The sequence below is a fragment of the Pelophylax lessonae genome, assembly GCF_965119305.1.
Source record: "Pelophylax lessonae genome assembly, chromosome: 8".
Classification (NCBI taxonomy): Eukaryota; Metazoa; Chordata; class Amphibia; order Anura; family Ranidae; genus Pelophylax; species Pelophylax lessonae.
This window is the reverse complement of record NC_138775.1, coordinates 166,575,263-166,601,434: the sequence shown is the minus strand read 5'-3', so window position 1 is coordinate 166,601,434 and position 26,172 is coordinate 166,575,263. Positions and strand designations below refer to the sequence as shown.

At 41.2% G+C, this 26,172-nt stretch overlaps 1 protein-coding gene across 1 annotated transcript; it reads right to left on the bottom strand.

Moving 5' to 3' along the window:
- Positions 1-1,064: 1,064 nt before the first annotated feature.
- On the bottom strand, positions 1,065-26,172 carry ATP6V1G3 (ATPase H+ transporting V1 subunit G3). The gene is made up of 3 exons (XM_082264885.1): positions 26,020-26,172; positions 5,354-5,454; positions 1,065-1,357 (listed from the first exon to the last, which is right to left on the bottom strand). Exons 1-3 carry the CDS (start codon positions 26,099-26,101, stop codon positions 1,184-1,186), a joined length of 357 nt encoding a protein of 118 aa, XP_082121011.1. The 5' UTR covers positions 26,102-26,172; the 3' UTR covers positions 1,065-1,183.

The following is a 26,172-nucleotide window of genomic DNA, read 5'->3' as shown; positions in this document are numbered from 1 at the left end:
GCTCTTATTTTGTTTATAGCGCAAAATCTAAAAATGGCAGAGGTGATCAAATACCCCCAAAAGAAAGCTCTATTTGTGGGAAAAAAGGACATCAACTGTATTTGGGTACAGCGTCGCACGACCGCGCAATTTTTTTGTTAAAGTAACGCGGTGCCGATTTGCAAATATGGCCTGGTCATTAAGGGGGTAAAACCTTCTGTAGCTGAAGTGGTTAATGTGTAATTCAAGGCCATTTAAATCTGCTAGTGCATCTAATGTTATCCTCTCCCTAGACTGACAATGCGGCTGTCCAAAGGTGTCTCAATTGCTCCTCCATCCAGAGTGGAGACATCCTAATGCCTCGTACACACGCATCGATTATTGGCCGGGAATTTTTTTCGGCTTGTTAGTATGATGCTTTCGACAACCGACTTCGACTTTTCGGCCGAATAAAATCTGGTGTGCAGGCTATAAAATTGTTGTTGGCCGTCAACACAACGGCCGATTTTCCGTCAGTCAGTACAGATTTCGGCAGACAAAAATCTGATGAGCAAGACTGGGCATGCTCAGAGAAGAAAAAACACACGGAAAGTAAACCAACACATGACATCACTTCAGAAGCAGATTTTTGTTGGGCGAGAAAATTTGTGTGCAGTCTAGAGCACATTCCAACCAACAAAACACAACTCTGGACAAAAGACGGACGATCGGTCGGCCGATAATCGCTGCGTGTGTACGGGGCTTTAGACAGACAGTGTATTATTGGCTTTGATTACCAGGTGAGAATAATGTAAAACAAAAGTCTTAAAACATAAAACGAATGCAGTCACCGCATTTGATAATATACTTTTATTTTTGGATTTACTACTGCTTTACCTAATATTTCTTTAATTTACTGCCCTGTCTAGAGATATATGGAAAAGTAGCAATGACACTTATTTATTCTTTGGATTCCTACAGTATAATAACTTTCAGATTTCAATACAATGTGTCAACAGGGGGAAATGAACAATGCCAATAATGCAGTACTGGATATTTATGTATAATTGTAATAACAATTTTCATTATTAAAAAAAAAAAAAAAAAAAATCTTCTTTGGTCCAGTTGTGATCCTCATGTTTTCAGTGGTCTTGGTATATTGTCACTTCCTAGTACTCCCAAATGCTTCGTAAATAGAGGTTGGATTTTGGAGACAGAATGGTCGTTACGGCTTGTACTTATAATTTTTATGGAGTTCTGGTTTAACATCAGAGGCCAGTTGCAGAAGTTCCTTTAATACTTTCTCCTTGAATTTCTGGTAGTTTGAATTATATGCCTGCATCTTTTCATTGGTCTGTTCCTCTATCTTCACTGCCAAGTTACCCTGGGAGCCCATTATCTGGGAAAAGAACAAAGTATTAGGAGAGGCATAAAAGAAGTCGAATTGGAAACCAGTAGGACCAGATTTTACACTACAACCAAGTATGTCTGTGATAAGGGCAGGAGGAGTTACAGGGGATCTTACATATGGTTTATATCTTCTAACAGCCAATAAAAATGTTTCCACATGTATTTATCTGCAAATTATGCTAAAGATCTGATAGCAGAAATCTAAAAAACACTGCTTGTAAAGCTGGTGTGTTTATTTTAGGTAGTATGAAAAGGTTCCAAAGGTTTATTGGTGGAAGACAGGAAGATGACCCCTTAATGAGCATGTGTTCCGACTATGTACCTATAAACATAGTTACATAAGTTACATAGTTAGGTTGAAAAAAGACACAAGTCCATCTAGTTCAACCAATAAAAAAACAAACAAAAAACAAACAAAAAACAAACAAAAAACAACAACAACCATACAATCCTATATACACAATTGTATACCCACAGTTGATCCAAAGGAAGGCAAAAAACAGTGGTACCAGGGCACTGAAAATTGCCCAATTAAAGTATTACAAGAACCTTCAATATCATAATAAGCATTAGGGACAATACTTACAGTTATTGCACTGTGTCCCTTGTGCTGCTGGCTGTAGAATTAGTTGAAATCTTCCATTCTCCACCCACCACCATTGCTGTAATACTCTGGTGCCACGGACAGAGTAAAGGGACCTATCATATGCACCTTTTAAGAGTGCCGACCATGTCCGTGCTTTCTGTTCCCTCCTCTATTCATAGAATTTACACTATAGCTTCCATGAATGAAAATCGATCTATGAACGGATAGGCAGATGAATAAAAAGTCCACCTCCTCTAGTCATATCCAAGCTTTTGTACAGCTTCTATGAATAGAGAAGGGGGGCAGAATGGGTGGACACAGTTGGGACTCCTGGTAAGTACATAAGATGGGTCTCTCACCTTTATAAACCTCCGCCGCAAAGAAAGATCTAATTCTGCAGCCATCAGCACAAGGGATATATTGCAATGACTGTAAGTACTGTCTATTGTGCTGATTTTTTAAAAACCTTTTTTGACTAAATAAGAGCTTTAGAAATAAAACAAAAGCAGAGCTATTCATCCTGTGTTTGTTATTAGGCTCTTTTCTCACCAGTTCAAATGTGTTAATCAGGAAAATAATGCATTATGGCCACTAGATGGAGCTTATAGTAAAAAAATAATTTACTTCCCTTGATTATCAGCTCCACCTAGAGGCCTTAATGTAGTATCTTCTTGATTATCATTCTACCTGGAGAGAAAATAGCCTAATAACATTGGATTTTGCCCTCATTTGCACAGAACAATTGTACATGCAGTTTCACAGGAAGAATAGCTCTGCTAAATACTGACCGCTAAGTGTTGTAAAACAATGTTACCTTCCTCATTTGTCAGACACCTCTTTGTACAGTCCCTTGTTTGTGTCTTTTCTATGTGCCATAAAACAGTTTTTGTCTACATGATGTCTGCACATTGTAAACTGTAGCATTACTAATGCTAGTTAAGTTACATTTGTTAAAGAAAATGTCCAGACAGAGTTTGTTTTGATTTGCAAAGAGAATGGTTAGAAATTCTCTCATTTGCATTTCTTGTATCCCTATTGGCAGGATATCTCCTTACTTCCCGTTGTGTCACAGAGAGAGAGGAAGTGAAAAAAATCATTCCAACAGAGGAAAACAACAGAAAAAGCATTTTTGTTTGTAGAGTGGGAAAATTTTACAGATCTGTCAAGGTTTTGATTGCTGTCTGTGACCTGATTGGCAAGATTTGTTAATATAAAGCCACAAAATATCCACACTTTCTAGGTACAGTATAAAATTCAAAAGACAGCAGCCAGCATCAAATTTGTTGATTGCAAATACAGAGTATACATATAAAAATGCAGCGCTCGGTTTAGTATTATAAAAAAAGACACACACTGACCTAAGTCAGTGAATCAGCGCTCACTGGACCACTCTGGAGGGGACCACATGATCAGTGGTGCCACAGATGAAATCACAAATAAATGTAAATAACATTAAATGGATAAATTAATAAATTAAATAAATAAATAAAAAAAATATATATATATATATATATATATATATATAAATTGAATTAAGTGACAATGGAAATATTACAGGGCAAACAAGATACAAGAACCTCAAATGTATAGAAGTCCTACTCAATCATGCGATGATCCCGAGTGGATGGATCCTTGCTGATGAAAGAGTACAAAAAGTCCAAATCAGAGTACTGGGGTGAAGATTAGACAGGCAGCTCCTCAAGAGGTAGGGATACCCTCCAAATATGTAACAAAGAAAAAGAACAAGGGCGCCAAGTCATAAAGGTAGATGAACAGCTATATAATTTAATGTAGTAACTTACATGTTAAAAACAGGTATTCCAATAAGACAGCATGCATGGTGCAAAAGGACAGTCCCCACAGTGAATCCGATGGAAGATGCAAGATGAAGGATAATCGCATCTGGGTCCTGTATAATGGTGAAGGCAGTCCTGGATACCGGCAATACCGGGTGATGCCGCAAATGGCGTGGGCTCCCTGGCTGGGCAGCCTCACCACAATCCGCCGTGCAGCAGGGAGGTAATGACCCGGAAACCGGAAGTAGAAAGGACAAGTCTGTCGGTTCCTCCACGGAAGCCGACAGGAACGAACACTGAACCAAGAGTGGAGGGCGGGCTGCAACGTCGTTTCGGAGGACCTCCTCCTTCATCAGGCAGGACTGCCTTCACCATTATACAGGACCCAGATGCGATTATCCTTCATCTTGCATCTTCCATCGGATTCACTGTGGGGACTGTCCTTTTGCACCATGCATGCTGTCTTATTGGAATACCTGTTTTTAACATGTAAGTTACTACATTAAATTATATAGCTGTTCATCTACCTTTATGACTTGGCGCCCTTGTTCTTTTTCTTTGTTAGTATTATAAAAAGTCCATATATTGGGTGATGAAAAGACAGATGAAAGCCCTGCACCAGCTTCAGTGTGAAAGATGATACACGCATTCTCCTTACCAAAGAATTTGGACCCTCAAATTAAAGAGTGGTCAAAATGTGCATGTAGCAATCATGTCACAATCATCAGCAGGGCCGCTGATAAGGCAGTACAACTGATCCTGTTGTACTGGGTCCAGTCCTTATCAGTTTAACAGGGGGGCCCTGGGCAGCTTTATTGTGCATTTCTGCCTAAAAATAATATATTGATTTTACTAGAACACACCCCCACTCCTACTTGTTTACCGGAGCTTAACCTACATTTCCCTCCTCCCTCCCAACTCTGCTCCCACCCTCTGGGCCCCTCTGTTGACATGATGGGGCCCAGGATATGGAAGCAGCAGAGGGACTTTTTTTTAAAAATTTTTTAGCGTAGGTGGATAAAGTCAGTGCTGCTGTTTTGCTGCACCTCAGGGAGGGGAAGCAGAGTTGTGGGGGCCCCGTCAGAAAGGCTGTACAGGGCTCCATGATGTATAACAGCAGCCTTGGTCATCAGCACTGGACAACTGGTGGAACAGCTCACATCATGATCAAAATAGGCTGTATGTGTGGAATCCCAGCTCACGCCGCCAGCAACAAGTTCATGCACACACTCCACTCCCATATCAAAGGAGGCTCAGTAAAGTAAACATGAAAGATCCCACGGTGAAGTATGTTTTTAAAATCACTAACTTTTATTAGAAATCCTATTTACAAAACATACAAAATATTCAGGCATCAAGAAAGGATATTCTAAAATGGCCGCGGCTAGTAGCATGCTCAGGCTCGCCTCATGCGTTTCGTCCTCAAGTAGACATCGTTAGAGGCGTGTTAATAGCCTGTTGTGCCATCAGGAGGCAGACATTGCTTCTATGGGGATACAATCAACAACTGAAACCTGAGAACGGCTATCCTCAACTAAAAAAAAAAAAAAACTCTTATGCTCATTTCATAACTTATATATAATCTTATCTTACAAATACTTACGGAGGTCTGGATACGTCGAAAGTCACTCTCTCTCTTTAGCTTATACTGATCAATCTCTGCTGTAGCCTCCTCTTTTGCTTGCCTCAAACGTTTGTTTTTCCCTATAAAGAGGAGAAACAATTTTACAATACAAACATTGGTCTCATCCACAAATTGATATACAGTATTTATAGCATAAAACACATTTTGATCTTTTTTTGATCTGCATAAAGTAGGCAGCATTTTTAAGGCATATAGGTATTTTTTTTTTTTACTGACGTAAATGCAGACCATTGTTTTCAATGTGCCTATACACAGAGGTTAGTAAACGTGTGCTGTGTTTAGATCAGTAAAAAAAAAATACAGAAATCTACGTTGCCGATCAGTACTTTCATGCATATACAGTATGTACAAATACACGCAAACGCAGCACCCTCTTGAATAAAAAAAAAAGCTAGAAAAATGTTTACACGTCTGTACAAGTTTGCGCAAATTCGCACAATTGCCATGAAGCCCATCCTCACGCAAACGCTGCACCCTCTTGAATAAAAGAAAAAGCTAGAAAAATGTTTACACATGTGTACAAGTTCTATGCGGCCCATCCTCACGCTTTTTTGTCAGGAATGTCTTAAGTTCATACGTCAGTACAGTTACATAGTTATTCTGTTTGAAAAAAGACACAAGTCCATCCAGTTCAATCAAAAAAATGGAAAAAAAAATATATATATACAATCCTATACCCACAGTTATTCCAGAGGAAGGCGAAAACCCCCAGCAAAACATGACCCAGTTTGCTTCAGCAGGGAAAAAAATCCTTCCTGATCCTGTGAGAGGCAATCAAATATTCCCTGGATCAACGTTACCTATAAGTATTAGTATCTAATTATATTATGTGTATCTAGGAAAGAATCCAGGCATTTCTTACAACAATCTACTTACATAGTTACATAGTTAGTCTGGCTGAAAAAAGACACAAGTCCATCTAGTTCAACCAATAGAGGAAAAAAGAAATTACATATACATATAAAAATATACAGTATATATATATGTTTATGTATACACACACATATACGCACATATACATATTTTTACACATACATACAATCCTATATATACACAATCCTATACCCCCAGTTAATCCAGAGGAAGGCAAAAAACTCCAATAAAGTATGATCCAATTTGCTCCAGCAGGGAAAAAAATGCTTTCCTGATTCCCCAAGAGGCAATCGGATAATCCCTGGATCAACTTTACCTATAAATATTAGTATCCAGTTATATTATTGGCATCTAGGAAAGAAATCAGGACTTCCCTAAAACAATCTACTGAGCTGACCAGAACCACCTCTGGAGGGAGTCTATTCCACATTTTCACAGCTCTTACTGTGAAGAAACCTTTCCATATTTGGAGATGAAATCTCTTTTCCTCCAGATGTAAAGAGTGCCCCCTTGTCCTCTGTGATGACCTTAAAGTGAATAACGCACCACCAAGTTCACTATATGGACCCCTTATGTATTTATACATGTTGATCATATTCCCCCCTTATCTCCTCTTCTCAAGAGAGAATAAATTCAGTTCCTCTAATCTTTCCTCATAACTGAGCTCCTCCGTGCCTCTTATCAGTTTGGTTGCCCTTCTCTTCCCACTTTTTCAAGTTCTTCGATATCCTTTTTATTGAGCTGGCCAGAACCACCTCTTGAGGGAGTCTATTCCACATTTTCACAGCTCTGATTATGGAGAAGCCTTTCCGTATTTAGAGATGAAATCTCTTTTCCTCCAGATGTAAAGAGTGCCCCCTTGTCCTCTGTGTTGACCTTAAAGTGAATAACTCACCACCAAGTTCACTATATGGACCCCTTATATATTTGTACATGTTGATCATATCCCCCCTTAATCTCCTCTTCTCAAGAGAGAGAGAATAAATTCAGTTCCTCTAATCTTTCCTCATAACTGAGCTCTTCCATGCCTCTTATCAGTTTGGTTGCCCTTCTCTGCCCACTTTTTCAAGTTCTTCGATATCCTTTTTACTGAGCTGGCCAGAACTACCTCTTGAGGGAGTCTATTCCACATTTTCACAGCTTTGATTATGAAGAAGCCTTTCCGTATTTAGAGATGAAATCTCTTTTCCTCCAGATGTAAAGAGTGCCCCCTTAAAGTGAAGCGTGCAGATACCCTAAACATCCAATCTATGTTTTGATTGGTGGCTTCAACTGATTGCACACCCCCACCCTACCCATGGCATGGCACTAACCTATATATTTGTCCTGGTAGGTAAAAAAAGAAAGAGGAGCAATAGTGTCGGACCATTTTCAGGCAATGGTTGTCAGATTAGGTTGTCACAGAGCTGCCTTTCCATCCACAGTTGATATGACTATGTCATTAAGCTGGGCACACACTATATAAAAAATTCCATACAAGGAACGATCGGTCGATTATCTGTCCGTTAGTATCGTGATTTCAACAGCCGATTTCAACTGTATGGATGGAAAAAAAAACGCAGGTGCAAACTAAAAAGTTTTAATCGTACGTGAAAAAAACGTCAGTTTTTAGCTCAAATTGCGCAATAATTGTACAGAAATAATCTAATAGAAAAAAACGCGCATGATCAGAAGCAAAGAATGACTGGAAGAAGGTGGCAACAAACATAGAAATCGTACACAAGAAAGAAAATTTGCCTTTGTCGTTAGATAATTTTCGTAAAAATGATTGCTGTTGTTGGTCACATCATGATACGCACCTCCGTGGAAAATCGGACGATTGTTTGTCTGATTTTCTTATAGTGTTTACCCCACTTAAGAACAGTTTGTAATTATCTACATCCAAGGGTCAGATAGATTTGCTAAAAGTATAACTAAAGGCAAAACACTTATTTTAGTTTTGGATTGAGGGTAGAGGGACAAGGTGAGTCGACTGAACACAATAGACACTTTGCAGTCTTTACTGATGTGAAATGTATACAATTCTCATGTTTTCAAAGACCATGTGACATGCACTGTCTAGGCCATGGGTGGTCCTCTGGCTCTTGCGAAACTACAAGTCCCATGAGGCATTGCAAGGCTGACAGTTACAAGCATGACTCCCAAAGGCAGAGGCATGATGGGACTTGTAGTTTCGCAACAGCTAGAGGTCCACAGGTTGAGCACCCATGGTCTAGGCGTTAAAGTAGAACTATAGGTAAAACGTTTTTTTTTTCATTTTGGATAGCGTAAGGGTGGCTTATAACCCGTCAGACTCTTTTCTTCGCCATCTGTATCCCATTGGGGAGATTTCTCTCCACTTCCTGTTCCATAGCCAAGCAGGAAGTGAGAGGAAATCCCTGCAAATTAAGGGAATTCCTTGAAGATCCCCAGGTCACCAGAACTAGTGTCCCCATTGGAAGACTTCCCCTCTATGACTTTTCGGGGGACAACCCAAAATTTGGGATTTTCTTCTACTTTGGGGAGGGGGGTGGACCCTACTCTGTTTTTTCATGTTTTTTTATCTATATTGCCAGGAGCCGATTTTTATGGCAATAACTTTCATATAAGCCTTTTAAATGAGGACTTTTGATTTTTCATGTTCGTGTCCCATAGACTTTATTAGAGTTTGCATGTTCGGTAGAACTTTTTCCCTGTTCGAGATGTTTGGCCCATCAAGATGTTGGGAGGTGTTTGGCCCATCACTAATAGCAAGGCACGCTACTTATTCCAGGTATTTATATAGGTCTGACAATTTACATAAGTCCTGCCTTTAAAGAGCTTACAATCTAAGGTCCTTATCTCACATGCACCATATTATGAAATGTATTGGGACGCTTGCCTTTACACCCACATGACCTTTAATGGCATAGGGTTCAATATTGAGTTGGCCCACCCTTTGCAGCTATAACAGCTTCACCTCTTCTAGGAAGGCTGTCCACAAACTTTAGGAGAGTCTATGGGAATGTTTGACTATTCTTCTAGAAGTGCATTTGTGAGGTCAGGCAGTGATGTTGGACGAGAAAGCCTGGCTTGCAGTCTCCACTCTAATTCATCCCAAAGGTGTTTTGTCAGGTTGACATCAGGCCAGTCAAGTTTCTCCACTCCAAACTCACTCACCCATGTCTTTGAGGACCTTGTTTGTGCCCCAAAATCAGTTTGCAACATGCAGTGCGATTTGCAGAATTGGATCGCATGGGTATGAATAGCCATGCAAACTGATTCTGATGCTGACACATGAAAGGGTCCTGCATGAGTTTGGTGCAATTTGAGCCATACAAATCCATGGCTCAAATTGCACCCCAGAGACACCACATGTAATTTGCAGGGGGGGGGGGGGAGGGGAGAAACTGGCTTTCAGTTGCTGGGTGAGGGAATTGCTCCTTTTCTGCTCCACTGATCCTCTTGCTGCCCGGGCTCCCTACAGGAGGACAGGTGGTCCCCCACTATCAGCGGCCCTGTACATAAGTAACAACATGCCAAAACAAGCATTTTTCTGCAGGCGTTTTGTGCTAGCTTCTGGACAGCTCTATAACTGCAGCTATAAAACAGACATGACATTGTGCCTACCACCCACCCTCTGCCCATTTACTGTCCTTTTATCAGTCCAGTCTCCTGATCTGAAATATCATTGCATGAAGCTCAGGATAAAACCATGCAGCATTTTTTGTAATAAACGTGTACTGTATACTAATATGAGTTTTTTTTTTTTTTTTTATGTTGCCTGGGAAAGAGTTCATTTTTTGAAGCGTTCTTTGATTCCAACTAATCCTTTCTACTGCTAGCAGCACATTTGCATTTACTGTAAATGAATGTATGAAGTGTAACCTCAAACAGGAAATGACAGCTGGGCGTTGACACAACGCGTCAAGGCACATACAATATAAACACAAATCTTCAGCTCTACCCTAAACATTTCTGGCTGATCAATGCTTCATTATTCTAAGAAAGACAGTCACTGCATGCAAGAGATGTTTGTACAGTGAAAGGGTTAACTCCCCAAGCATGCCTTGCACTGCATGCATGTGGGTGAGCTAACAGCGACTGCATCCTGTATTAGCCGGCTTCTGTGTAAAGTGTACATATAGCAATGATTGTGGTGACAACACAGAAGATAGCATCCTGTACCCTGCTAAAACCAGAAGTACGAGGTCGTGCAAGTGATCCGTCTGACCTCTACTGTCACTGCATTCTGCGTTTGCCTTCTTTTTAATGTTACACAAAATCTCCAATATTCATAAAAGTAGAAAAGTTCTAGAGCTGCTCATAATTTCAAAGGCAGTAAAGTGAATAGAAATGGATGGGGCTTTGCAGAGAAGACACAAGGGTCGTCTGTCTATGTAATAGAAATAAATCTGCTGCATGGCCGGGCAGTGAACGTATTGTTTGCTCTAGTAGGATTTTGATCCTACAGAAAACCTTATAAAGTTTGAGTGACTTTATGATCAAAGGCTGGGGGTGATCGTTGTTGGGTCTCTTTGATTTTACTTGCCTTTGTTTGTGTATCATTTCCAGATGCATGTATTTTACCATAATTCTCACCACAGGACCGTCAATAAAAGTGGGCTTGGGATGCAACGAGCAAAGCATTTCTAGCGGCTTGAAAAAAAAAAACGTATATAGAAACACATGTGTGGGATTACACAGCTCCATGGAGACTAAAGTAATGCTGGAGATACACATTATAGATAGATAGAGACATTCATGACGGTGACAACCGTTATAAATTTAGGTGTGTGTGTAAAATGGAGGAATCGTTTCTGAGACCAGCAAGAAAAAACCTCAAAACCATCAGGGTCATATTTGGGGTTTTAAAGTATAATTAACCACTTGCTGGCCGCCCTAAAGCAGTTTTACCGCTTCAGGGCGACAGCTCTGCGGCGGATCAGGTGTACATACATATATATATATATATATATATATAAAAACATATATATATATATATATACATACACACTATATATATATATATATATATATATATATATATATATATATATATATATATATATATACACACACACTATATATTGTGGGGACTTAGCTCGGTGGTAGGCGTGGATGACCCCTTTGGGGGTGCGTTTTCACAGAGAGATAGCCGAGCAGAGGTTGAAAACAAGACTGATTTATTCATGCAATTTACTTCACACAATTGCAAGCGTCAAAACAGCCAAAATAAAATAAAAGACAAAATAAATCCTTGCCTCTGTGGGCGGCTACCTTCTCACGCTGGAACCTACCTAAGAAGTCTTTCCAACCTACTGTTGGGCCGACACTGCTGATCCTACAGCAGACACTCAAATGTCCATTTGTTTGCTTTTCACACAGCACAAACATTGTCCATTGAACATGTCCCTTTGTTTTCTTTCACACAGCACATGTTCATTTATAACAGGATCCTTTACTCTTCAGATTCTTCACATTGAACACAGTTCATTTAACAGGTCCCTTTACTCTTCACACTCTTCACATGGAACACTTTGTCTTCTCACCTTTGAGACGTCTTCACTCGTGGTTACCCTCCTTAGCTTCACATCGCTGTAGGGGGTCTTCTCCCATGCTCACCAGCTTGTCGGGAGGCACACATCCGACTGTCCCCCTCTCCCAGCCCACACGGCGACAGGAGGCAGCAGTCCTTCTCCCATGCCCACACGGCGTCGGGAGGTACACGTATGTCTGCCTTCCTCTCCCAGCCCACACGGCGACAGGAGGCAGCACTCAATAGATTTTCTCTGGACAAATTATAGAGGCCTTGATCTCCTCATTCTGAACAGCTGAAGGCCTTTCAACTTCTTTACACCTTCCTGCTGCCTTTGGCAGCCGACACCCTATAATAATTAGTGAACTTTTCAAAGCAGGTGGGAATATGTCTCCTCTCAGTGACTACATTCCCAGATTTACCTGACTTCCTGTCACATACCCCCCCCTCTTGTTTCAACCCTAGGGTTGGGACACATATTTCCAGGCACGCATGTGTCAGGCACTGCTGACTCACTGATAAGCCTCCTATTATCCTCAAGCTTCCGGATGAAACTGTTTTGTCATCTTCATTGACGGATTTCTCATAAATGCCACACAGTTTGTCTCTCATCTCATATACACATTCTTCAACTGCATTTTTGGCATCATTTTGCTCCTTCTCGTTTCTGTCATCTTCATTGACAGCTTTCTCATAAATGTCAGACAGCTTGTCCCTCATAACCGTCTGTGCAATCCACCATGGAGGACCGTGATCCATAGGCAACTCAATTGGGCTAGTCTTAATGTCTTCAACATTCTTAAGACGCCTCTCTCTGCAATCCATAAATGTTTTCCACAAAACTTTGAGAACCTTTGCTTCACTAAGCTTTGTTCCAAGTAGGGACTCTTGACATCCCTCTGTGACTTGAGTTGCCTCTCCATACAGCTGTACACAATCATTGACTTTTTGTTGTAAAAGGGAATGATCTTCCTTCTTGAGCTTTGCTTGCTCTAAGATGCTGTGCAGAGGATTTTCCAATTGAGACAACAGGCTGTCACACATTTCTTCAAAGTGACCCCTGTTCCTTTTCCCAGAGACATCAATATCATTCACCAAACATTTCATATTCATAGGCAGATCTGAAGCATTTGCACTCATCAACTTCTTAAACTTTTCGCCCTCCTGAGCGAGTCGCAGTAAAGGCCTACTATTTGATTTGATATTGAGTTTATATTTCTTGCCAAACTCTTCACAGAAGAAGCCAACCAGAACATCATCAACTTTCCTTCCACCAACATAGGGGTCAAAGGCAACAACACAGTTGAACCCAGCGATCTGGGTGGTATCCATTATAGACCTCCTCTCTGCATCAGTGAAGAAGCATGGAACTGCAACACATTCTTTTACAGGTTTCTTCAATGCACTTTCTGCTGAACTATTTGACCGCTCAAAGTCACCTAGTTCCTTTTCTCTATCTGAATTCCACATGGAATGCATCTCAAGATCACGATCAAACTTCTGCCACCCGTCTTTCACCAGTTCCATTTTGGAAACACTCCCTGAAAGGCACTTATTCATTTGCTTCACGTTTTCACCAACAGCCTTAGTTTTCTCCACTAGGTGGCGTTTGCTTTTTTCTCCCAGATTTATATCACTTGCTTTAGTTTTCTCCGCTTTAGTTTTCTCCACTAGGTTTTCAGCCTGAACTGAGAAATCATCACATTTCTTACACAACTCTTTTGTTTGCTGAAGCTCTAATGATACATTTTCCAATGCTTGAAGTTTTTGAAGGAACGGTTTATTCCAAAGGGGTGATTCAAGCCACGTGTCATCACATTTCTGAGGCTCACTCAGGACAGACCCCAAAACACTGATCCTTTTAAAAACTGCATCAGGCACACTATCCCCTCTTTGGGACAGATCCTCTGTTGCCTGGAATTCCTCTTCCAGTTCCTGCAACGGAATCTTCATCTCTTCTACTTGCTGTTCTAAGGCTCGCTTAGACTTTTCTAGCTCCTGAACTCTTTTCACAACATCATCCTTGGAGCTGACCAATTCTTCCATTTCTGTACGCAGCTGTTTGTCAACACTTTCTAGTTCAGCCTTACACTCTAGAGCTTCCTCCAAAGAGCGAGCCAAGAACAGGGCTTTGCTCTCGTTATCACGCACCTCCGTTTCTGCACGGGTGCGTTCTTCTGCATATTTTGCAGACACAGTCTTCTCTTCACCAAGCATCTGATCAAACTTCTTTTTCACATCTTCAACACACTGTAATGAACCAACGCTTTCTTCCATGCGTTTTTTCATATCCGCTATCTGAGCTTGCAATGTTGCGACTTGCTCTGATAGGTTTTTCTTTTCTTCCGCCTCCTCTTTTAATTGTTCCAGGAAGCCATTTTTCTCATCTTCCATTTGTTTGAGCTTTGTGCTAAAACTCAGCCTTTGACACCTCTCTTCCTGTAAGAGTTCCTGCGTGTCTTGCAGCTGCGATTCCAAGATAGAAAAATCTTCCGCAATTTCTCTAGATTTGCTGTCTGCTTGAGAAAGCTGATTTGTAACATTGTCCAACTCAACCTGCAGTCGGTTTGCCTTCTCTGACAGCTTAGCACACAATCGGTCACCTTCTGACACCTTGACTTGCGATTCCAGAAGCTGTGCCTCTACTTTTTCCCTCTTATGTTCACAATCTCCTTTTCCCTGCATAAGAGCCTTCACCTCATTGGCTAGCATCTGGGAATAAGAATGTAATTCTGCCACACAGGCTTCTTTCTCCTTTAACTGCTGCTGGACACGTTGGGCTTCCCCTTTCCAACTTTCACAGTCCGCACGCCATTCATCTACCACATTGCTCAAAGTAGTGAGCTCATACACAGTACTCAGTAATTTAGCCTCTCTTTCACTTTTCTCTTTGTCGCTGAGAGACAATGTCGCTTTCAGAGCAACATTCTGTTCCTGCGACTCCTGCAGGTCTATTTTTGTAGCTCCCAAAGACTGAAGACTTTTTTCCAGCTGATTACGCAACTCCAACATATCAGCCATACTTTGCTTCTGCAAAGTCTGAATTTCACTTTCCTTTTCCATGAGGATGGTATCTTTCTCCATTATAGTCTCTCTGCGTTTTTGCAACTCGACCAAAAGAAGAGCAGTGGATTCTTCCCACTGTGACACATGAGACTTGAGTAGTTCATTCGTTTCCTGCAAGTTTCTATGCTCCATTTTAAGCAATTCCAAGGCTTGTTCCTTTTCTTCCATTTTCCGTTGCAAGGCATCCAACTCAGCCCTGCACACATACTCAGTTCTTCCAAACCGATGGCCTCCATTGGCTGCTGGCGTCTCTGTTTCCAGCCTGCCATGCTCTCTTGATGAGCCTTTTGTTGAGCTGCAAAGCTCCGCTGAAAATCCGCATTTGCCTGCTGTTGAGCTGCATTTGCCTGCTGTTGAGCTGTATTTGATATAATCAGTTGTTTCAACATCTCCTCCATTTTGAGCTTACTTTTCATCTGAGCACACTGCGTCTCCATAGCAGTTTCATCAGTGTTGCTAGGGACAACAACCTTCCTCTTTAGTAGACTCTCTTTAGGCATGGATGGGGCTGGTTCAGACGGTAACATCCCCTCCATCCATAGAATCCGGTCTCTCATTTCATCTATCTTTGCATTCTTCAGGCGTTTTGAACGCCCCATCTTCAATAACTCCACAAACAAATTTTTCACAGTCCAGCAAAAAATTTTCAGACCACTGTCTCTTTAACACATGTAGTTTTTCTCTCTCTTGCAAGATCTCTTTTCCTGCACACACAGTTTGTGCAGTCACTTGCACCAGACACAACAAAGTTCATCAAATAATTTTGAGACCGCTGTCTCTTTAAAACACTTTTTTTTTTCTGTCAGGATCTTCTCTCCTGCACACATAGATTGTGCAATCTCATGCACCAGATAAAGTTCATCAAACATTTGCACTTCCTTGCAGGGATCTCTGCTTATGCCCACTGCATACCTCCACCATATGTGGGGACTTAGCTCGGTGGTAGGCGTGGATGACCCCTTTGGGGGTGCGTTTTCACAGAGAGATAGCCGAGCAGAGGTTGAAAACAAGACTGATTTATTCATGCAATTTACTTCACACAATTGCAAGCGTCAAAACAGCCAAAATAAAATAAAAGACAAAATAAATCCTTGCCTCTGTGGGCGGCTACCTTCTCACGCTGGAACCTACCTAAGAAGTCTTTCCAACCTACTGTTGGGCCGACACTGCTGATCCTACAGCAGACACTCAAATGTCCATTTGTTTGCTTTTCACACAGCACAAACATTGTCCATTGAACATGTCCCTTTGTTTTCTTTCACACAGCACATGTTCATTTATAACAGGATCCTTTACTCTTCAGATTCTTCACATTGAACACAGTTCATTTAACAGGTCCCTTTACTCTTCACACTCTTCACATGGAACACTTTGTCTTCTCACCTTTGAGACGTCTTCACTCGTGGTTACCCTCCTTAGCTTCACATCGCTGTAGGGGGTCTTCTCCCATGCTCACCAGCTTGTCGGGAGGCACACATCTGACTGTCCCCCTCTCCCAGCCCACACGGCGACAGGAGGCAGCAGTCCTTCTCCCATGCCCACACGGCGTCGGGAGGTACACGTATGTCTGCCTTCCTCTCCCAGCCCACACGGCGACAGGAGGCAGCACTCAATAGATTTTCTCTGGACAAATTATAGAGGCCTTGATCTCCTCATTCTGAACAGCTGAAGGCCTTTCAACTTCTTTACACCTTCCTGCTGCCTTTGGCAGCCGACACCCTATAATAATTAGTGAACTTTTCAAAGCAGGTGGGAATATGTCTCCTCTCAGTGACTACATTCCCAGATTTACCTGACTTCCTGTCACAATATATATATATATATCGAAAAAATCCAAAAGGGTTGCTGCACAAAAGAGTGGTTTTAATCCAGGTATAAAATGACATAGTATCTACAGTATTCATTATGGTAACAGTTTCGGGCTTGTGTCAATAGCGCCCTTCTTTAAAGCGAATACATATATATACATATAAAGGGCGCTATCGATAAAAGCCCGAAACTGTTACCATGAATACTGTCGATATTATGTAATTTTATACCTGGATTAAAATTACTCTTTTGTGCAGCAACCCTTTTGGATATTTTCGATATATGACCTGTGGGAAGGTCAAATTGCTTGCACATATTCCTATTACCGTTGTGCACCTCACTTCTTGGATTTCACATATATATATATATATATATATATATATATATATATATATATATACATTGCCTGGCCAAAAAAAAAGTCACCACCTGCAGTTACCTAAGCAACTAACTAAACTAGGCATGCAGCAACTATCCTATTAGATAGTTACTGCATGTGCCCAAAGAATGAGGTCAGCTGACTAGCTGAATATACTGAATGACCAGGTTATTCCATCAATGGATTTTTTTTCCCAGATGGCACGGGCATATTCCAAGATGACAATGTCAGGATTCACCTGGCTAAAATTGTGAAAGAGTGGTTCTGGGAGCATGAGACATCATTTTCACACATGGATTGGCCACCACAGATTCCAGAACCTAACCCCATTGAGAATCTTTGGAATGTGCTGGAGAAGGCTTTGCGTAATGGTCCAACCCTCCCATCATCAATACAAGATCTTGGTGAAAAATGAATGCGACACTGAACGGAAATAAATCTTGTGACATTGCAGAAGCTTATCCAAACAATGCCACAGAGAATGCGTGCCGTAATCAAAGCCAACAAAATATTAGAGAGTGTGACCTTTTTTTTGGTGGTGACTTTTTTTTTGGCCAGGCAGTGTATGTATATATACCTAAATCTATCTATCTATCTATCTATCTATCTATCTATCTATCTATCTATCTATCTATCTATCTATCTATCTATCTATCTATCTATCTATCTATCTATCTATCTATCTATCTATCTATCTATCTATCTATCTGTATATATATATATATATATATCCCCTAAAAATAAATCAACACACAGCCATTAATGTCTAAACCGCTGGCAACAAAAGTGAGTACACCCCTAAATGAAAAAGTCCAAATTGGGCCCAACTAGCCATACTCCCTCCCCAGTGTCATGTGACACATTAGTGTTACAAGGTCTCAGGTGTGAATGGGAAGCAGGTGTGTTAAATTTGGTGTTATCGCTCTCACTCTCCCATACTGGTCACTGGAAGTTCAGCATGGCATCTCATGGCAAAGAACTCTGAGGATGTGAAAAAAGAAGTGTTGCTCTACATAAAGATGGCCTAGGCTATAAGAAGATTGCCAAGACCCTTAAACTGAGCTGCAGCATGTTGGCCAAGACCATACAGCGGTTTAACAGAACAGGTTCCAATCAGAACAGGCCTCGCCATGGTTGATCAAAGTAGTTGAGTGCATGTGCTCAGCATGATATCCAGATGTTGTCTTTGGGAAATGTATGAGTGCTGCCAGCATTTCTGCAGAGGTTGAAGGAGTGGGGGGGGTCAGCCTGTCAGTGCTCAGACCATACGCCGCACACTGCATCAAATTGGTCTGCATGGTTGTCGTTCCAGAAGGAAGCCTCTTCTAAAGATGATGCACAAGAAAGCCTGCAAACAGTTTGCTGAAGACAAGCAGACTAAGGACATGGATTACTGGAACCATGTCCTGTGGTCTAATGAGACCAAGATAAACATATTTGGTTCCCATGGTGTCAAGCGTGTGTGGCGGCAACCAGGTGAGGAGTAGAAAGACAATTGTGTCTTGCCTACAGTCAAGCATGGTGGTGGGAGTGTCATGGTCTGGAGCTGCATGAGTGCTGCCGCCACTGGGGAGCTACAATTTATTGAGGGAACCATGACTGCCAACATGTACTGTGACATACTGAAGCAGAACATGATCCCCTCCCTTTGGAGACTGGACCGCAGGGCAGTATTCCAACATGGTAACGACCCCAAACACACCTCCAAGATGACCACTGCCTTGCTAAAGAAGCTGAGGGTAAAGGTGATGGACTGGCCAAGCATGTCTCCAGACCTAAACCCTATTGAGCATCTGTGAGGTATCCTCAAACGGAAGGTGGAGGAGCGCAAGGTCTCTAACGTCCACAAGCTCTGTGATGTTGTCATGGAGGAGTGTAACAGGACTCCAGTGGCAACCTGTAAAGCTCTGGTGAACTCCATGCCCAAGAGGGTTAAGGCAATGATGGAAAATAATGGTGGCCACACAAAATATTGACACTTTGGGCCCAATTTGGACATTTGCATTTGCATTTTGGGTGTACTCACTTTTGTTGCCAGTGGTTTAGACATTAATGGCTGTGTGTTAAGTTATTTTGAGAGGACAGCAAATGTACACTGTTATACAAGCTGTACACTCATTACTTTTCATTAGCAAAGTGTCATTTCTTCAGTGTTGTGACATGAAAAGATATAATAAAACATTTACAAAAATGTGAGGGGTGTACTCACTTTTGTGAGATACTGTATATATGTATAAATATATGTGTAGGGGCACTCATGTGACACCAATGCCCCGCTTCCGCTGTGATTATTCACAGCTGAAGCCGATCCGCGGGAGGCGGGCACTCGATATCCACCAGCACCCGCCGATCATCAGGTAGAGACTCAGAACGGAACTCTGCCAATGTAAACAGGGCAGAGTTCTGTTCTGACAAAGGGGAAGGGATGGATTATGTGTCCCTGCAAAACAGGGACTAAAATCTATCTCTTCCCCTAGTAAAAGCAGCACACATAGTAAACACAAACATTAGCTAGACACACAGTTAACCCTTTGATCGCCCTAGATGTTTTACCCCTTCCCAGCCAGTATTATTAGTACAGTGACAGTGCATATTTCTAGCACTGATCACAAAGTGTCAAAAGTGTCAGTTAGTGTCCAATTGTCTGTTGCAATGTCGCAGTCCTTTTATAAGTCGCTGATTGCCACCATTACTAGTATAAAAAAAATAAATAAATAAAAATTCTATAAATACATAGGATTGTTTGTAGACACTATAACGTTTGTGAAAACCAGGGGTCTCCAAACTGTCCAAACAAAAGGCCAATTTCTGTCCTTCAGACTTTAGGGGGGCCAGACTGTGGCCAGTGGGAGTAGAAAATGCCTCAGTGTCAGTGGAAGTAAACAATGCTCTAGTGCCATCTTAAGAGCATTAAAGGGCCCCAGGCAATGCAGTGCACTGGGGCCCTGCTTACATAATCACTCACGAGAATAAAAGTGCAAATTATCGATAAGGCAATATTTATTGGTACAGCAGTGCCAGATTGATGACCGCTTCCAGGTTCAGCGGCTGAACACACACATGGATGGGAGTCAGACTCGACTGTCCTGTGTGCGCCTGTTCCAATGGAGGTGGACAGGCATTCTTGCAGTTGTAGGCTCCCCCTCTACTGCCCAAGTGGCCTGACCCCAGCGCAGGGCCGACAGGCACTTGCCACCTGCTAAGTTCGGCAGGGGGATGCACACGGGAATCAGGACTAATGCTTGGCTGGGGCTGGGTCGCTGGGCAGATGGGGCCCTCTGGGCAAGTGGGGCCCCTGGGCAACTGCCCATCGTGCTCATTCAGTAAGATGGCCCTGCAATGCTCCATCATTAGTTTTAGCAGAAGGAATAGTGCCCTATTGGTGGTATCAATGGGAATAATAGTTCCCTATTGTTGGTATCAGTGGGAATAATAGTTCCCTGTTGGTGTTATCAGAGGGAATAATAGTTCCCTATTGTTGATATCAGTGGGAATGATAGTACCCCATCTTTGACATAGGTGGGAGGAATAGTGCCCCAACACTGGTATCAGTGGGAGGATTAGTGGCCCATCATAAGTGTTAGTTGTGGATGGAATAGTGCCCCAAGGGTCGGATAGATGTAATCAAAGGGCCTTATCTGGCCCCAGGGCTGAAGTTTGGAGACCACTGGTATAAACCAATCAATATGCGCTAATTGGAATTTTTGTTACCAAAAACATGTGGCAGAATACATATTGGCCTAAATTGATGAAGAAATTAGATTTTTTATTTTTTTATTTTATTGGATGTGTTTTTTAGCACAAAGTAAAACATTGTTTTTCTTTTTTTTTTTTACCAAAATTGTTTGTCATTTTTGCTTATAGCGCAATAAAAAAAAAAAAAAAAAAAACGCAGTGGTGATCAAATACCACCAAAAGAAAGCTTTATTTGTGTGGAAAAAATTACATACATTTTATTTGCATACAGAATAGAGAGGGATTAGAACACCTGTCAGGTTTTTATCGCTGTCTGGACTCATCCTCACTATGTGTACTGGTAACCGTTATTACCAAAGGTGAAAGAAACTCATACATTTTAGGTTGTCACAAGAACAGAAATAGAGGGGAAATCTTCCAACCATGACAATGGTTCTGGTAAAAACCATTGATCCCCCACTTTGGAGGAAATTCCTCTCACTTCCTGTTTTGGCTATGGGACAGAAAATGTACCCCAATGAGACGCAGATGGTAAAAAAAAAAAAAAGGGATGCATTGCTAGCCCTCCCTTCTTCTATTCAAAATGAAAACAAGTTTTCCTTTATTTGTACTTTGTACTAATGTTCATTATTATTAAATAGCCTCATCATAAGTGTATACTGATGAACTTGCACACAGTAGATGCAAAAGAAGCCTCGTTGTACCAAGAAAGGTCACTGTGTTCAAAAAATTATTTATGACTCAGGGTCTTTGCTGTAATGTGTTTTTGATGCATTTCCCCCCTTCTTGTTTTTTATTTTTGTTTCAAAGTTTCCTTTTTGTTTTGCTTTTGCTGTAATGTGTTTTTGATGTGATGTCTCCCTCTTGTTTATTTTTTTCAAAGTTCCTTTTTTTTTCATTGCTGTCATGTTTTTTTGACGTGTTTTCCCCTACTTTTTGTTTCAAAATTTCCTTATTTTTTTTTTTTTTTTTTCTGTAATGTGTTTTTGATGCATTTTTGTCCCTCCATGTAACTTACTGTCCATAGTTTTTTGATGCAGAAAAAAATACACTGGCATGTGGGGTGAACCAACTTGTTTTTAGAGAGCATCGGCGATGGTATAGAGCAGTGGTGGGGAACCTTTTTTCTGCTGAGGGCCATTTGGGTATTTATAAAATCATTTGGGGGCCGTACAAAATTATCAACTTAAAAATGTGCCTGTTATATTTGGTCAAAGATTTAATTAACTCACCCCTAATGTGATGGCTGCAACTGCTTCTCTTTGGTGAGGTGTGTGATGTTAGCTGGTATTGATGATGTTGCTACTAGCAACTGGTTTTCCAGGTTTGCCCCCCTTAAGGCAGAGTGATTAGTGCCCCCATCAATGCAGAGTGATTAGTGCACCCCTTAATGCAGAGTGATTAGTGCCCCCATCAATGCAGAGTGATTAGTGCCCCAATCAATGCAGAGTGATTAGTGCCCCCATCAATGCAGAATGATTAGTGCCCCCCATCAATGCAGAATGATTTGTGCCCCCCATCAATGCAGAATGATTTGTGCCCCCCATCAATGCAGAGTGATTAGTGCCCCCATCAATGCAGAGTGATTAGTGCCCCCCTTAATGCACAGTGATTAGTGCCCCAATCAATGCACAGTGATCAATGCCCCAATCAATGCAGAGTGATTAGCGCCCCCCACCAATGCAGAGTGATTAGTGCCCCCTTAATGCAGAGTGATTAGTGCCCCCCTTAATGCAGAGTGATTAGTGCCCCAATCAATGCAGAGTGATTAGTGCCCCAATCAATGCAGAGTGATTAGTGCCCCCATCAATGCAGAGTGATTAGTTCCCCCATCAATGCAGAGTGATTAGTGCCCCAATTAATGCAGGGTGATTAGTGCCCCCTTAATGCAGAGTGATTAGTGCCCCCATCAATGCGGAGTGATTAGTGCCCCATCAATGCAGAATGATTTGTGCCCCCCATCAATGCAGAGTGATTAGTGCCCCCCTTAATGCACAGTGATTAGTGCCCCAATCAATGCAGAGTGATTAGTGCCCCCCTTAATGCACAGTGATTAGCGCCCTCCATCAATGAAGAGTGATTAGCGCCCCCCATCAATGCAGAGTGATTAGTGCCCCCCTTAATGCAGATGGATTAGTGCCCCCCATCAATGCAGAGTGATTAGTGCCCCCCTTAATGCAGAGTGATTAGTGCCCCAATCAATGCAGAGTGATTAGTGCCCCCCTTAATGCAGAGTGATTAGTGTCCCCCTTAATGCAGATAGATTAGTCCCCCCTTAATGCAGAGTGATTAGTGCCCCAATCAATGCAGAGTGATTAGTGCCCCAATCAATGCAGAGTGATTAGTGCCCCCCATCAATGCAGAGCGCATGGGGATAAGAGCGCCTCCTGATTACACACAGAGCGGGTTCTTCTACTTACCCAGTGCGGGCGCTCTCATACGAAGTCAGGAGGTAGGAGGCGTGACTTCGTACAACAGCGGCTGCGCTGGGTAAGCAGAGAAACCCGCTCTGTGTTTAATCAGGAGGCGCTCCCCCTCCCCTTTCCCTCCGGAGGCAGCCCAATGGCAGGGCCGGAACAGAGGGCTGTAGAATCCCCACCCCTGGTATAGAGGAAAGTTTAGGCGGGGAGCAATTAAACACAAAGGGGAGGAAGAGTTTCTTTAAAAATCCCTCTTACAAATCTTCTGCATAGCCCTAATGCTGGGATGCCCTTATCATCTCGCTGTTGCCTCTGTTTCCCTACCTGCAGCTAGCAGCATCTAAAATGAAAATAATAAAATAAAATAAACTCCCTTAATGGGCAATGGTGAAGCTCTGATGACTTCTATCATCCAATCACATGCAAGCAACAATTTTTTTTATGTGCCTTGCATGTGATTGGGTTTTCTTTTTAAAGTGAATCTTCACCACATTCTCTAAGGTACGAGAAAATGTCCTAGCAAAGTGAACATGCTCTACCCCCATTGTGTTCTGTGGCTTCATGAATGGCAATTTAAACTGGGGTTTCAATCATAAAAACATGTTTTTTCTTTTCCCGTTCCTTCCCCCTCCCTTTTAGAGAATAGGGTGTTGTTACCTTAGGAGCAAAAAAGTTTAGTGCGCCTCACCACTCTATCCAAATGGAAATCTTTTGGTTTTAGACACACTTGAAAGGCCACTTTCACACCAGTGGGCCGATCGGGTCCATCTGTCCGTTTTTCAGGCAGACCCGATCAGGCCACCCATTGTCCCCTATGGGGCGGCGGATGTCAGCGGACACCCGACGGGCATCTGATCCAACAAAATCCGCTGAAAACAGACGTATGGGGATATGCTCACCATCCGTCCTGTGGGTCAGATCAGATGACCCCTTAGGGGAGGGGGCTCTGTCCTTGTTTACTCTGCATAGTGGAGAGGACAGGTACCTGTCTTCCGCCTTCTCAGCGGGGATCAGCAGGATGGACGGATCCACCCCATGTGAAAGGGGCCGAAGGCTCTTGGGGGGGGCGTTGTGAAAGACAGCTGAGCTGTTATTTAAGGCCCCCCCCCAGTGGCCTATCTGAATCCTAACATTACAGCCTGAAATAGCTTTACAGATGGTGTGACCGCAACATTTTTAACTTAGGGTGAAGGGTGTGACAGGTGGCCCCACCTATCAAACTCTCCCATTGAGATCAATGGGGCTGCACTGCAACTGTGAGCCAAACACTTGGTTTTGCACTTGCGGCGCAGTCTCACAAAGTAAAATTTCCATTTGGTAATTAAAAAAAAGTAAAAAAAAAAAAAAATGAGCGCCAGGAGGCAGCAGTTGTACCTCCTGAACGCCTGTCAGGTGCTGCTATACAGCACACTGAAAAGCAATCCACCCTGGATTGCTTTTCAGAGGACAGTGAGCTTACTGCAGGTGTGAAAAATGCAGAACTGTTTGCATGGCAGGACTATTGTTAAGCCCTTCTTCACACTAAATGCCTCTTAGAAAATTGCATGACTTCACTTGAAATCGCACAGTTTCAAAGCCGCATGCCAGTGTGACTTTAGGTGCGACTTGTCTGACATCTCTGTAACTTCATGCACAAATGTCTATGCAAGTTGCACCTGAAATCGACAAAAATAGGGCAGGAACTACTTTTTTCTTTTTTTCGAACGGTTCCATTGCCAACAATAGGGTGCGACTTTCCATGTGATTTAGACCTGTCAAATCGCATGCCAAGTCGCACTGGTGTGAGTGGGGGGCTAAAAAATGTTAGCATTCCAAAAGAAATATTAGTCAAGACAACTGTGCTTTAGGTAGAAGACAAGAATGTTGTATGCATGTGTTTTAAATTCCTCATATAATATAGAGTCCTGAGTATTCTATGCATTTTGTAGCTTTCTTATTTAGCTAAAACAGGGTTTCCTGTGGCTTGTGGTCCTCGTAAATGAGAGAACTGCGGGGTTTCCACTTCTGCTAGAATATTCAAATTCTTTGTATTCTATTCTAATTATGCACATGCAGAGAACTGTGTATTTGAATAGAATATATAAAATGTTCTTACATTTTAAAATGTTATAAAGACATTAGCTAAAAAAAAAAATTCCTTCTGAGATATATATATATATTAATATATATATATATAAAAATGAATAAATATATATATATATATATATATATATATATATATATATATATATATATATATATATATATATACATATATATATATATAAAAAAATTGGACAGATTCCGTCTGAGATTTAGAGGTAATAAACTAAAAAGGACTATATAGATATAATATCATATAAATAAATATATATATATATATATATATATATATATATATATATATATATATATATATATATAAATGGGACATATTCTTTCTGAGATTTAGAGATGATAAACTAAAAAGGACTATATATATATATATTTTAATATACAGTATATAAAATGGGACAGATTCCTTCTGAGATTTAGAGATAGTAAACTAAAAACTAAAAAGGACCATATATATATATATATATATATATATATATATATATATATGTATGTATATATATATATATATATATATATATATATATATATATATATATATATATATATATATATATATAAAATGGGACATATTCCTTCTGAGATTTAGAGATAGTAAACTAAAAAGGACTATATATATTTATGTATGTATATATATATATATATATATATATATATATATATATATATATATATATATATATATATATAAAGAAAAATATTACTTATAGCATAGTTGAATGTAATCCAATGGTGTCCTCTGACAATTAACAGAAACTCAATTACTGCCCAGCAATACTAATCCTCTTACTCTTTTTGGCTTCTTCCAGTTTGTCCTTTGCTCTCTTCTCCGCCTGCAGTAACTGCTGGATGCCCTGGGACTGGCTGGCCATTGTTTACTGGAGATGTCCTGGACTGTGACCTCAACTGGGATTTTACTGCAGACACCAGCCTTTTATACATA

Coding starts and splice junctions, on each gene's coding strand:
- ATP6V1G3 (XM_082264885.1), bottom strand. CDS start 26,101: ATGGCCAGCCAGTCCCAGGGCATCCAGCAGTTACTGCAGGCGGAGAAG. Junction 5,455..26,019: donor ACTGGAAGAAGCCAAAAAGA/GTAAGAGGATTA, acceptor TCCTCTTTATAG/GGAAAAACAAACGTTTGAGG. Junction 1,358..5,353: donor TTCGACGTATCCAGACCTCC/GTAAGTATTTGT, acceptor TTCTTTTCCCAG/ATAATGGGCTCCCAGGGTAA.